The 15,457-nt window shown below is 43.6% G+C and overlaps 1 protein-coding gene across 5 annotated transcripts in view; it reads right to left on the bottom strand.

The window, feature by feature from the left end:
• The window catches only part of rims2b (regulating synaptic membrane exocytosis 2b), a 137,457-nt gene that overhangs the window by 59,463 nt on the left and 62,537 nt on the right, over positions 1-15,457 (bottom strand). For all 5 annotated transcript variants that reach the window (XM_041808726.1, XM_041808728.1, XM_041808729.1 and 2 more), the window contains exons 13-17: positions 14,734-14,822; positions 9,352-9,482; positions 9,015-9,186; positions 7,759-7,918; positions 3,186-3,254 (exon numbers count right to left, since the gene is read on the bottom strand). In XM_041808726.1, coding sequence (XP_041664660.1) covers positions 3,186-3,254; positions 7,759-7,918; positions 9,015-9,186; positions 9,352-9,482; positions 14,734-14,822 — 621 coding nt within the window. The remainder of the gene's footprint in view (positions 1-3,185; positions 3,255-7,758; positions 7,919-9,014; positions 9,187-9,351; positions 9,483-14,733; positions 14,823-15,457) is intronic.

The raw sequence follows: 15,457 nt of genomic DNA, 5'->3' as shown, positions 1-15,457 counted from the left end.
TTAATGAAATTAACAATCTGAACTGATGTTTGGAGAACATCACGAAGCTCTGGCCCAAGCGCCCGCCAGCGAGCGCTTCCCTGTGGATTATGCAGTGCAGAAATTTCACATGAGGAGCTACCTCCAACACGCAGGCCCTTAAACCTTTACTTGCCCCCTGCATAGCTCCAGCTCCATCTGTGCACACAGATACACAGCTCTCCCATCTCAGTCCCTCTTGTTGGATGTTACAGTCGAGCTTGTTGAAAATGTCCCGTCCAGTGCATGTTCCCTCCATTGATGAGCAAAATAACATCCTCGTGCATTTTCCCTTCGTACCTGTAACTCACAAAGGCCAGCAGCTGCTCATCTCCTGACAGATCTGTGCACTCATCAATTTGCAGGGACAATCTTCCACTCTTCCTCACTCTGTCAGTGAGTTGATCTTTAATGTCATGTGCCCCGTCCTGAATGCGGCGCCCCACAGTGTCATTTGAAAGGGGAACGGTTAAAAGAGTGTTAGATATTTTCTCCCCATGCAATGCTCTTGTCATCACTACAGCTGCGGGACGGATGAGACTCTCCGCGATCGTGTGAGCCTTTTTAGATTGAGCCACCGGATAAGCCACCTCATATGAAGCTGCCAGGGCCTTAGCAGGGACTGCAGAATATTCACTCACCACTGGTTTTTGGCTTCTTAGTTGTTGCTCTCTGCACTGAAAAAAATCAATTGGCTTATCAATGAAGCTGCTGTGTTTGTCTCTAAATGTCTCTTGAGTTTTACTGGTTTCAAGCTCTCGTGTGCCAGCACTCAAAGCAAATGACACACTGTGGGTATTCCGTGTTGTTTCTTGTCGTGCACGAAAAGCTATATTTTAAAAAGTCGGGCTGATATTTACGTAGCCTCGAAGCGTTATCAGCCAGTGTCGGCCCCAGTGCGCTACGTTTCTCAGGTGGTGGTCCTCCTGTTAGGCTTTCCTGACCTTGGGACCCTGCTGCTGCTGCTGGCCCAAGTCTTGAGCTGGGACACTTTTTCTTTGAAGCCATCGCTCCATTTTTCCAGCATCTGGTAGCTAGCAAACTTGCTGCCGCTGTGGCTAAAGCAACAACGCGCCAACCTTTTTTTTTTCTTTCTCTTTGTTTCTTTTTTTCCGCTGTGCATCACTGAACAGAATCCCCCGCGCAGAGTTCAGATCATACAAACTCAGTTGATTGGCAGAAAACAACTAAAACAACTCCATGTCTGAAATTATGTAATTTAATATTAATTTTGTGCATTTATATTTTCCAAAATGATTTGGCGACCCCAAGAAATAATCTCACGACCCCATTTGGGGTCGGGACCCCAAGGTTGAGAATGGCTGCTTTAGAGTGACTGTCCTTATCCAGCAGAGGTCCAGACAGCTGGTCCCAGTAGTGCCACAGTGAAATGAGGATCAGCTGAGGTCAGAGAATGTGTCTCGGTGATTGGAGGATAAATGCACCTGTGCAGGGGTGTAGCACAGGGGGGAAAGGGTACTGATTATCCAGGCCCACAGTAGGGAGAGCCTGCAATGAAAAGTGTGTTTTTATCTACTTTTTTTACTGATTAGTGTCATTGTTGAGTCGAAAGCTACAAAATGGATTGGTCAACAGACAGAAATTTGTATAAAATAAATACTTGGGGGCCTCTGCTCCCTTACAAATGTCCACATGGTATAGTCCAGCACTGTGAAATAATGTAAGTAAATTCAGTTTAAGCATAGTAAAAGTATTGCTCATAAATGGGGAAATTATTTTTCAAAATACATTAAAATGCAGAGATATCTGTAAAAAATGATGTACTGTTGTTGCTTGGCTAGCCAGCTAAGAGAGGGCCTGTGTGATATTCTTTCTGGAGGCCCAAAATCCCTAGATACGCCCCTGCACCTGTGTCTGGAGGGTCCAGTTAACCAGTATTCCTAGCTACTATTACACCATGAAGGCAAAAGAACACAGAGAAAAGGTTGCAGAAAAGTCTAAGTCAGAGGATGGAGACAGAAACATCTCCAAGTCTCTGAACATCCCCCAGAGTTCAGTTAAATCATCATGAAGAAATGAAGGAATATGTCACATGTGTAAATCTGCCTAGATCAGACCGTCCTCACACACTGAGTGGGCGTGCAAGAAGGAGACTAGTGAGAGAGGACACCAAGACACCTATGACTACTCTGAAGGAGCTCCAAGCTTCAGCAGCTGAGATGGAGAGACTCTGCAGACAACAACTGTTGGCCGGGTTCTTCAGCAGTCAGAGCTTTATGGGAGAGTGGCAAAGAGAAAGACACTGTTGAAGAAAACTCAGATTCAATCTGGACTAGAGTTCACCAGAAGGACTGTGGGAGACTCCATGGGCAAGAGGAAGAAAGGTCTTTGGTCTGATGAGACCAGAATGGAGCTTTGAGACCATCAGACAAGACGCCAAACACTGACATCACCACAAACACACCATCCCCACTGTGGAGCACGCTGGTGGCAGCATCATGCTGTGGGGATGCTTCTCAGCAGCATCATGCTGTGGGGATGCTTCTCAGCTTCCAGCCCTGGAAGGCTTGTAAAGGTAGAGTGAAAAATGAATCCTGGAGGACACTCTTCTTCAGTCTGACAGAGATCTACGGCTTAGAAAAGATTTATTCTCCAGTCAGACAATGAGCCGAAACATCCAGAGAAAGCTACACAGAAATGGTTTAAAGACAACGAGGAGAATGTTCTGGAGCGACTGAGTCAAAGCCCAGACCTCAGTCCAACAGAGAATAGAGACTGAACTTGAAAAGGGCTGTCCAGTCCTGATCCTTGATCAACCTGACAGAGCTTGAGCAGTTTATCACAGAAGAATGGAGTAAAACTCCAGAGTCCAGATGTTTGATCCTGACTGAGACCTATCCATGTAAAGACATATATACTTATGCATTTATTTTTTTACAGTACAGAATTTAAATTCATTGACATTACTTTATAGAAACCTGTTCTCACTTTGACATTAGAGTGTTTTTGTCAAATTCTATTGACCAAGCTTGATTTATAAAATCAGTAAAGGGGTAAACATCAGTACTTTTAAAGACTCTGCTGGTCAGGAATAAAAACCTTACAGGAGTGGGAGGAGTTAAAGATGATACAATAACTAAAACAAGGGCTTCTTCCCTCCTGGTCTGACCAGCTGTGTGCAGTGCATGATGGGAAATGGAGTTTACCTGATATCACCCCGATGCCGTCTTCACAGTCATAATCCGAGAACTCGCTGTCACTGATCCTCTGAGACCCTGTGGGGGGAGACGGGGGGACACAGTGAGTGAGGGAGGGGCAGAGTTAATCCTGTAAGCAGCTCTGGCTGTAATCCTCTGCAGGACGGTGGATTAATGCAACACACAGAGCGCGCTCAGTGCAGCAGGAATTGGCTGTTTGTCACTAGAACCTCCGAAACAATGTCTCCATGATTCAAGAACCAGAACACCATCGCTCACTCTCCATCAGTCGCCTGTAGAACCCAGGGTTAGGGTTCTACAGGGCAACCCTAACCCTAACAGGAACATGAACAACCCCATCAGGGACCCCTGAGAACCCTCTCAAGCAGTGGTTCTCAACCTTGGGGTTGGGACACCCTTGGGGGTCGCGAGACAATCAGAGGGGGTCACCAGATTCCCTGAAAAAACTTAAGAATATTTTTTTTAATTCCACTGTGGCCACTTTACTTTAATTTTGCCAAATTTTAACCAGCTTTCATATTTTTCCCAAAAAAATTTTAACACATTTTTGCCATTTAACTCTTATTTTTGCCATTTTAAACTCTTTCCACCACTTCTTCTGCCTGTTTTTGCCATTTCTAAACCAATTATTGCCACTTAAGCATAATGGTGCCTCTGTTGACCCATTATTGCCACTATTAACCCCATTTTACCACTTTTTACGCCCAATTGTCCCTATTTAACCACATTTAACTATCTGATATGCCCATTTTTGCCAGTTTGACCGATTTCTGCCAATATCTGCCCATATTTTCTTTCCCAGTTAGCACTATTTTGCCAGTTTATATTATTTTTCTTCCCATTTCACCAGATTTCCACTCATTTTTAACCTTTTTATTTAATTTTTAACCCATTTTAATTTTTCTAACAGAATAGATTTACATTTTTAGGAAAGCTACACATTATTTAAAAAAGAGATTTGTTTCATTTAAGAATGGTTAATTTTTCAGGTCAAATATAAAATATGGATATCACAGCTCAGCTTTAATGGACCATGGTTTAGCTGACCTCCATGTTCCCAGTTTGGTTGGGCCCCAGAAAGCCCTCCCAGTTATCCCCCTCATGGACGGCCTTGTCTCCACATAACTATTCTAGAATGTTCCTGGCTGTTCAACCACCTTCAGGTCCAGCAGTGGTCCCCGGTCTCTGGCACCTTTATTTTGGGGGTCCCCGGTCTCTGGCACCTTTATTTTGGGGGTCCCCGGTCTCTGGCACCTTTATTTTGGGGGTCCCCGGTCTCTGGCACCTTTATTTTGGGGCTCCCCGGTCTCTGGCACCTTTATTTTGGGGGTCCACAGTCTCTGGGACCTCTATTTTGGGGCTCCCCGGTCTCTGGCACCTTTATTTTGGGGGTCCACAGTCTCTGGGACCTCTATTTTGGGGGTCCCTGGTCTCTGGCACCTTTATTTTGGGGGTCCACAGTCTCTGGGACCTCTATTTTGGGGGTCCCCGGTCTCTGGCACCTTTATTTTGGGGGTCCACGGTCTCTGGCACCTTTATTTTGGGGGTCCCTGGTCTCTGGCACCTTTATTTTGGGGGTCCCCAGTCAGACTTCAGTGGGGTGCTAGGCTCGTGCACAAGCACGTGCACATGTTTGAATGGGGACATGGCAGGAAACTGATGTGAATCCATGTGGGGCCTTCATGAGGGAGAGACCCAGACAGACGGACGGATCCATGGATTGTCAATCATCAATCACCAAACTTTATTCACACCCCCTCTTCAGACAAACTCAACAGCAGATCGAAGGCTCTACAGCAGAGAGAAAAGTAATGTAGATTCTGGGACCTACACGACTCTGGATCATCTCTGAGTCAACAATCATGTTCTCTGAGACAGCGCCGCTCATAGAACCCATGTTTACTGAGCTGACACCTGGAACAGGATCAGTTCAGGCCGGCAGGGGGCCTGGAGAAGGAGACCATCCTACTTCAACCTGGTCAGGTAAAGGGACGAGCATCTCCACTGCTCCTCTAGAATGTTCCTGAAGATTCCCTAGAACGGAAACAAACTGGACCAGACTCAAGGACCTCAACAAGACAGGGGAGGTCCTCACAAGACCAGACACCAAATAACATGGTCCTGAATCAGAACTTAGATCAGCCCTGCCAGCTGAACAACGGCTCATGATCCCTCTGACCGTTACTCTGACTTCTTAGAGGCTTCTCAAAATCGACCTGAAACCACACCAAGAACGCCGGACTAGAACCTCCACAAGACCCCAACAACCAGGTTCACGAGAACCCTGGAAAAGAGAACACGAGAAGCCAACACAGTCCTACTCAGCAGACAGACCTACAGTCTGCTGTCATGTGGCGGTGTAGACCAGCTCTCTGACATCAGAGATGGATTCACAGACGTTTTCAAAGGCCTTGCCCACAACAACCACCGCCGATTCCTGTGGGGGCTGAGCCTAGGCCTGTGGGGGGCTGAGCCTAGGCCTGTGGGGGGCTGAGCCTAGGCCTGTGGGGGACTAAGCCTAGGCCTGTGGGGGGCTACACCTAGGCCTGTGGGGGGGCTAGGTCCAGGCCTGTGGGGGGGCCTCTACAGTCACCATAACCCTCCTCTAATCTACTACACCTCTACAGTCGCCATAACCCTCCTCTAATCTACTACACCTCTACAGTCGCCATAACCCTCCTCTAATCTACCACACCTCTACAGTCGCCATAACCCTCCTCTAATCTACCACACCTCTACAGTCGCCATAACCCTCCTCTAATCTACTACACCTCTACAGTCGCCACAACCCTCCTCTAATCTACCACACCTCTACAGTCGCCATAACCCTCCTCTAATCTACCACACCTCTACAGTCGCCACAACCCTCCTCTAATCTACCACACCTCTACAGTCGCCATAACCCTCCTCTAATCTACCACACCTCTACAGTCACCATAACCCTCCTCTAATTGACTGCTGTGGCCAAAATCTGCAGACACACCAAGTTGACACCAACGATGAACCTCTGTAAGGCATGTTTCTGTATCCTTGGTTCTTCTGTAGTTGCTTGGACAGACTCCTAGGACAGTTTAAAGGCCTACCTTAGAGATCCACTAGTCTGTGTTCTTGTTCAGAGGATGGTAGTGTTAAAATCCTGTCCTCATGTCTGTGATCTACCACGTTTACACCATCATATACCGGCAGCCTGAGTCTCTAACTGACACAGAACAAGACGAGCCGGAACTGACCAGGAACACAGGAACAATCCATTAAAGATGGGGGCGTGGCTTAATCTCTGCTCTTGAATATTAATATTATCATTCATTCATCAGCTTTCTAAAGAGAAACTACACAAACACAGTGAGCTGTTTTTACCTGAGTTATAGTATTGGCCTTTGTCTGGCAAAGCATCATGGGAGAAAAGTAACAGAAATTAAAAAAAGGTGAAAAAAGAGAAAAAAATAAACACGTTAACAAAGAAAGAAAAAAACAAATAAGCATACCAACAAACAATTAAACACATAAACAAATTAATAAACAAACAATAAATAAATGAACAAATAATAAATAGAAAGAGATGAAAACAAACTGCATGTCTGACATGTGTTTGCATATGGAGCGATAAAAGAGATTGTGTGTTTATTAGATATGATCTAATGTTATTTTAATAATTATTTCCAATGTTGTTTTTATTATTTTTAATGTTATTATAATTGTTATTTTTATAATTATTTTTAATGCTATTATTAATATTAATTTTATTATAATCTTATGTTATTTTTAGTATTATTTTTAATGTTATTTTTAGTATTATTTTTAATGTTATATTTAGTATTATTTTTTATGTTATTTTTAGTATCATTTTTAATGTTATATTAATTATTATTTTTATGTTATTTTAATTATCATTTCTAATGTTATTTTAAGTATTATTTTTAATGCTATTTTTGTTATTATTTTCAATGTTATTTCGTTTTTATTTTTAATGTTATATTAATTATTATTTTTAATGTTATTTTTATAACAATTTTAAATGTTATTTTTATAATTATTTTAAATATTATTTTTTTAAGTTTTAATGTTGTTTTTAGTATTTTTTAATGTAATTTTTAGTATTATTTTCAATGTTATTTTTTATATTATTTTTAATGTTATATTAATAATTACTTTTAATGTTATTTTTAGTATTATTTTTAATGTTACTTTGTTATTATTTTTAATGTTATATTAATTTTTATTTTTAATGTTATTTTTAGTATTATTGTTAATGTTACTTCGATATTATATTTTATGTTATATTCATTATTGTTTTTAATGTTATTTTTAGTTTTATTTTTAATGTTATTTTAATTATTATTTTTAATGTCATTTTTACACACCGTGGCCTGAGGTGACTTAGAGAAGTAGAATCATGTCATGAGTGTTCATGTGTGTGACTGTCTGGCTGCATACATGCACTTCTGCTGGTAAACCATCACACGTGTGGGCATGCACACGCCTTCCTTCCACCGTGCTCTTGTGTGCACGTGCATGTGTCCATGTGTGCGTGTGAGTGTTTGTGTTTGTGCGTGCGTCTCACTCTGCAGCCTCCTGCTGCTGGGCGAGTCCTCGGCCTGCAGTCCCCTCCTCTGCAGGTAGGGGGAGGCGTTGGGCAGTGGCACAGAGGAAACGTCATGAAGCTGCAGTTTGTACCAGTGAGGCTGATCGTCCAACAGAGCATGCTCCAACTCGATCAACACCTGCAGGGGGAGGGGAGGAGGCGGGGTTACTGAGTAATCCTAAATTGGTCTTATCCCCAAACACAGAACAACAGCACCTTTAGTCCACTACACGTTCTCCAACAGAATAAAGAGAAGATCTGGTGGATGCTCCTGACCACAGTGGTCTCTTTTACCAACTCCTTTAAAACAGAAGCGTGAGCATTTATGGAAACCCAGATAAACGCCGTTCTGGTGTCCACCAGGGCTGGAACCTTTCACCAACACTATTAAACATCACCCATCCATCCATTTTCTACCCCGTTGATCCTGTTTGGGGTCACGGGGGCTGGAACCATTCCAGCTGTCATAGGGCAAGAGCCATGGTAGACCCTGGACCGGTCCCTGGACCAAACAACTGGGCCCGCCCGCACTCACACCTACGGCCAATTAAGAGTCACCAGTTAACCTGACAAGGTGGGCAGAGAACCCAGAGAACCCACGGGGAGAACGTGTAGTCAACCCTCCAGTCCATTCAACATCATCAATTCATGAAAGCTTCCAAAAAATTCTCCCAACCCTGCACTCACCTTTAAGGACAAAGACACCAAGTTTGGTTTTATGCAGATGATTCAGTGGTGTTCTCACCAACATCTGAAAGAGCTTCTCCTCAGAGATACTGTCATGACCAGAGAGTCAAAGTTCATCTGGATCAGACTGAGAGAACGAGGAACCGCGTCAGAACGTAGAACATCATCGCTCTGACTTAAGAGACACGACCATAAACGATTACTAACGACCTCGGGATGTTTGTGAGGGCTGACAGCTCATTGGTGGATCAATCTCACAGAGGATTTAAAGAGCTATTAATTAGGCATAGAGAACCCAGGCTCCAGGGGGGCCCATAGAGAACCTAGACTCCAGGGGGGCCCATAGAGAACCCAGACTCGTTTTAAAGCAGGGCTAACTGAAATACTGAACATACCTATCACATAAAAGGTTCTCCACCTGTTCTCTCTGTGTTCTCTCAATGCTCTTCATCTTCTCTACATGTTCTATATGTGTTCTTGTCATGCCCACAAAAATCCCCTCCATTTATTCTCTGTGTGTTCTTTGTGTGTTCTCCATGTGTTCCTACCTCTCCCATGAACTGGCTCTCCTCCTCGCGGACTCGGGCCTGGTCCCACACAGTGAGTTCTAGCATGCGTTCTCTGAATTCCCGCAGATGGACCGGAGAGTACATGAAGGTCTGGTTCCACCGAGGTTCTACAGACTTTTTCACAGTCTTTGTTCTCCGTTTGCTCTTATCACTGTGAGAGAGAACGGCAGAGTTTGAGAACAGAGGACAAGGAGACGTTCTGCTGGTTCTACATCAAAACCACAGGAACCATGAAGTAGACGCAGAACCAGAGAGAACACTATGTTGAAGAACATCACACATACTGGAACCAGCTGAACCTCTGATTGGTTCTCACCTTCTGTCAGGCAGGAAGTAGATCTTCACATATGGGTTCCGTGGTCTACCGTCGTCGCGGACAGGAAGTTCCTTGGCTCCCAGGATAGTGACAATGAGCTGATGACCGACTTTATCGTACCACAGCTTAACCTGTAAGATAATGGTTCTCTTGAGAGCAGAACATGGAGAACAGAGCCCTACCCCCCTGTAGAAGGACCTTGGAGAACATTATGGGGCATTTGCAGCTAACAGAGCAGCTAAGGAACTCGAGACAACAGGAGAGAACCTTCTTACCCATGAAGAACCAATAAGGACCCAATTAAGAACCAATAAGGACCCAAAGGAAACTGATAAAGAACCAATAAAGACCTGATAAAGAACCAATAAGAACCCAATGCAAACTGATAAAGAACCAATAAGGACCCGATGGAAACTGATAAAGAACTAATAAGGACCTGATAAAGAACCAATAAGAATCCAATGGAAACTGATAAAGAACCAATAAGGACCCAATGGAAACTGATAAAGAACCAGTAAGAACCCAATGGAAACTGATAAAGAACCAATAAGGACCTGATAAAGAACCAATAAGAACCCAATGGAAACCAGTAAAGAACCAATAAGGACCTAATAAAAGAACCAATAAGGACCCGATGGAAACTAATAAAATACCAATAAGGACCTGATGAAGAACCAATAAGAAACCAGTGGAAACTGATAAAGAACCAGTAACGACCCGATGGAAACTGATAAAGAACCAAGAAGGACCTGATAAAGAACCAATAAGGACCCAATAGAAAGTCAAAAAAGAACCAATGAAAAAACAATGAGGACCCCAAAAAACAGAAAAGAACTTATTAAGACCCAATGAAAAACCAATAAAAAACTGGTAAGGAACCAATAAAGAACCAGTACCTTGCTCCTGTGCAGTCAGAGTTCAAGTCTGACCTGTGGCTCCTTTCCCTCACAAAACCCTTCATAACACACAGAACCCTTCACAACACACAGAACCCTTCACAACACACAGAACCCTTCATAACACACAGAACCCTTCACAACACACAGAACCCTTCATAACACAGAGAACCCTTCATAACACAAAGAACCCTTCATAACTCACAGAACCCTTCATAACACACAGAACCCTTCATAACACACAGAACCCTTCACAACACACAGAACCCTTCATAACACAGAGAACCCTTCATAACTCACAGAACCCTTCATAACTCACATAACCCTTCATAACACAGAGAACCCTTCATAACACACAGAACCCTTCATAACACACAGAACCCTTCACAACACACAGAACCCTTCATAACACAGAGAACCCTTCATAACACACAGAACCCTTCATAACACACAGAACCCTTCACAACACACAGAACCCTTCATAACACAGAGAACCCTTCATAACACACAGAACCCTTCATAACACACAGAGCCCTTCACAACACACAGAACCCTTCATAACACAGAGAACCCTTCATAACACAAAGAACCCTTCATAACTCACAGAACCCTTCATAACACAGAGAACCCTTCATAACACACAGAACCCTTCACAACACACAGAACCCTTCATAACACAGAGAACCCTTCATAACACACAGAACCCTTCATAACTCACATAACCCTTCATAACACAGAGAACCCTTCATAACACACAGAACCCTTCATAACTCACAGAACCCTTCATAACACACAGAACCCTTCATAACACACAGAACCCTTCACAACACACCGAACCCTTCATAACACAGAGAACCCTTCATAACACACAGAACCCTTCATAACACACAGAACCCTTCACAACACACAGAACCCTTCATAACACAGAGAACCCTTCATAACACACAGAACCCTTCATAACACACAGAACCCTTCACAACACACAGAGCCCTTCATAACACACAGAACCCTTCACAACACACAGAACCCTTCATAACACACAGAACCCTTCATAACACACAGAACCCTTCACAACACACAGAACCCTTCATAACACACAGAACCCTTCATAACACACAGAACCCTTCACAACACACAGAACCCTTCACAACACACAGAACCCTTCATAACACACAGAACCCTTCACAACACACAGAACCCTTCACAACACAGAGAACCCTTCATAACACAGAGAACCCTTCATAACACACAGAACCCTTCATAACACACAGAGCCCTTCACAACACACAGAACCCTTCATAACACAGAGAACCCTTCATAACACACAGAACCCTTCACAACTCACAGAACCCTTCATAACACACAGAACCCTTCATAACACACAGAACCCTTCACAACACACAGAACCCTTCATAACACAGAGAACCCTTCATAACACACAGAACCCTTCATAACTCACAGAACCCTTCATAACACAGAGAACCCTTCATAACACACAGAACCCTTCATAACTCACAGAACCCTTCATAACACACAGAACCCTTCATAACACACAGAACCCTTCACAACACACCGAACCCTTCATAACACAGAGAACCCTTCATAACACACAGAACCCTTCATAACACACAGAACCCTTCACAACACACAGAACCCTTCATAACACAGAGAACCCTTCATAACACACAGAACCCTTCATAACACACAGAACCCTTCACAACACACAGAGCCCTTCATAACACACAGAACCCTTCACAACACACAGAACCCTTCATAACACACAGAACCCTTCACAACACACAGAACCCTTCACAACACACAGAACCCTTCATAACACACAGAAACCTTCATAACACACAGAACCCTTCACAACACACAGAACCCTTCATAACACAGAGAACCCTTCATAACACACAGAACCCTTCATAACACACAGAACCCTTCACAACACACAGAGCCCTTCATAACACACAGAACCCTTCACAACACACAGAACCCTTCATAACACACAGAACCCTTCACAACACACAGAACCCTTCACAACACACAGAACCCTTCATAACTCACAGAACCCTTCACAACACACAGAACCCTTCATAACACACAGAACCCTTCACAACACACCGAACCCTTCATAACACAGAGAACCCTTCATAACACACAGAACCCTTCATAACACACAGAACCCTTCACAACACACAGAACCCTTCATAACACAGAGAACCCTTCATAACACACAGAACCCTTCATAACACACAGAACCCTTCACAACACACAGAACCCTTCATAACACACAGAACCCTTCACAACACACAGAACCCTTCATAACACACAGAACCCTTCATAACACACAGAACCCTTCACAACACACAGAGCCCTTCATAACACACAGAACCCTTCACAACACACAGAACCCTTCATAACACACAGAACCCTTCATAACACACAGAACCCTTCACAACACACAGAACCCTTCACAACACACAGAACCCTTCATAACACAGAGAACCCTTCATAACACACAGAACCCTTCATAACACACAGAACCCTTCACAACATTCAGAACCCTTCATAACACACAGAACCCTTCACAACACACAGAACCCTTCATAACACAGAGAACCCTTCACAACACACAGAACCCTTCACAACACACAGAACCCTTCACAACACACAGAACCCTTCACAACATTCAGAACCCTTCATAACACACAGAACCCTTCATAACACAGAGAACCCTTCATAACTCACAGAACCCTTCACAACACAGAGAACCCTTCATAACACAGAGAATCCTTCATTACTCACAGAACCCTTCACAACACACAGAACCCTTCAAAACACACAGAACCCTTCATAACACTGAGAACCCTACACAACACAGAGAACCCTTCATAACACACAGAACCCTTCACAACACACAGAACCCTTCATAACACAGAGAACCCTTCACAACACACAGAATCCTTCATAACACAGAGAACCCTTCACAACACACAGAACCCTTCATAACACACAGAACCCTTCACAACACACAGAACCCTTCACAACACACAGAACCCTTCATAACACACAGAACCCTTCATAACACAGAGAACCCTTCACAACACACAGAACCCTTCATAACACAGAGAACCCTTCATAACTCACAGAACCCTTCACAACACACAGAACCCTTCATAACACAGAGAACCCTTCACAACACACAGAACCCTTCATAACACACAGAACCCTTCACAACACACAGAACCCTTCACAACACACAGAACCCTTCATAACACACAGAACCCTTCATAACACACAGAACCCTTCACAACACACAGAACCCTTCATAACACACAGAACCCTTCATAACACACAGAACCCTTCATAACACAGAGAACCCTTCACAACACAGAGAACCCTTCATAACACAGAGAACCCTTCATAACTCACAGAACCCTTCACAACACAGAACGCTTTATAACACAGAGAACCTACAACTCAGAAAAAACTCAACAAGAACCCAGCAGAAGAGGATCATTTAAGGCCAGAACTCCACAGAACCCTAAAGAACCGATTCTTACTCTACTTGAGTAGAATAAGTTACTAGTGGACCAAATGAACCTTATTGGACTACCCCTAAAGAACTGACTCAGGAACACGGAGACAACTATATGACTGTACAAAACAGAAGGAGAACTTAGAGGAACCTTGCAGACACAGAGGGTTCTAATTCAGGACTCCACTGCCCTATGTTTGACAGAGATAGAACCAATTATCTTTGACCTACTGGTGGGCGGGGCTTAGAGCCCTGACTAACCACAGGCTAACTACACATAGATGCTGCTGCCAGACTGCTGACATAAGTCAACACAGACGCCATCTTGGAGAGGTGTAATCATCAGTTCTAATGGGTGTAGGTGTATCCTGATTAAAGTGTTGACAGCATTTATTTTCAGTCTGTTTGTCTCAAACCTCAGATGTGTTTTATGATCCAGGATACTCGGGGAAATAAAGAACGCAGGGGTTCGTCCTAACAAGTCTGATCCAGAACTAGAGATTACTGTGGTTCTTTATTGAGCAAAAAGGACCACCGTGGCCTTACAACATGTGAACCTGGTGTTTTATTTTACCGAGCATCCTGAATTCAGATTTCATCGACATCGAGGTTAGACCTGCTGTCATAGACGTACATTCATTAGAGTTGCTGCTACCCCTCTCCAAGATGGCGGCGGCTCCAATAGCATGAACAGTGGCCGTCCAGGCAGCGTCTACGTGTAAAACTCTATGTGAACTAACAACTAGGACCAGAGGTGTAGAAAGCAAAGATAGGCTGGCGGTAAGATGTCTCACTTCTCTATAGAATCCATTACCTGAATTCTTGGCACCAGAGCACGCCTGTTCACTGTCTGAAACAAACACGTTACCATGGAAACGCCTGTTAACACGGAAATGGCTAATGGGTGTGTTGTGTGGTGCAGCAATGCATGCTGGGTAAACTTACTGAGACTTGTCCTGATAGAACACTGGGACTCATGGGAGACGTGACAGAAATCGAAGGGCCAACTTTTTGAGAGTCGAAGGAACTAGAACCTGAAGGTAGAACGTAGAACATTAGAATAGAACCTGCAGCGACACTTCTGTTATCTTCAACTCTACGTTCTGTTGGTACCAAACATACGCTACATAAGCTAAAGAACGGGTTTTAAAGACCTCTGAAGAACATGTTCGTAACTTTTATGACTGGTTAGAAAATCTCGCTGTTCTCCCCGTAGAGTTTCTGAACATTCTAGACTTCTCAATGAGAGGGTCCCGACATTCTGTCAGGTTTATTTATTTATCTTAGAGGACAGAGATGAACTTAGACGTGTAAACGTGCCAGATTGTAGCCACAGGCTAATTCTCTCTGTAGTACCAGGCTGATGGTAGAGTGACCATCACTGTAATAATGAAACTAAAATTATACAACAAATCTGACAACAACCAGAGACCCACCAACATAGACGGGACAGTATTAGACAAAGACCCATGTATAAAGGCAGACAGGGGCTGACCAGGACCACAGAGACCACTACAGTTAACCCTTTACATCCTAGGGACAGTTTGTTTTTTTGACGTTCTAACCATTTTGGCTGCTGTTGAATGAACAGAGTTCATAAAATTAGAATCGTCATCTCTGAGTTTGGATATTGAAGGACCTTTAAGGGTTAAATTGTTTAAGATGGTAA

Source organism: Cheilinus undulatus, linkage group 16 (genome assembly GCF_018320785.1).
Source record: "Cheilinus undulatus linkage group 16, ASM1832078v1, whole genome shotgun sequence".
In the NCBI taxonomy this organism is placed as follows: Eukaryota; Metazoa; Chordata; class Actinopteri; order Labriformes; family Labridae; genus Cheilinus; species Cheilinus undulatus.
This window is presented reverse-complemented; position numbering and strand designations above follow the sequence as displayed.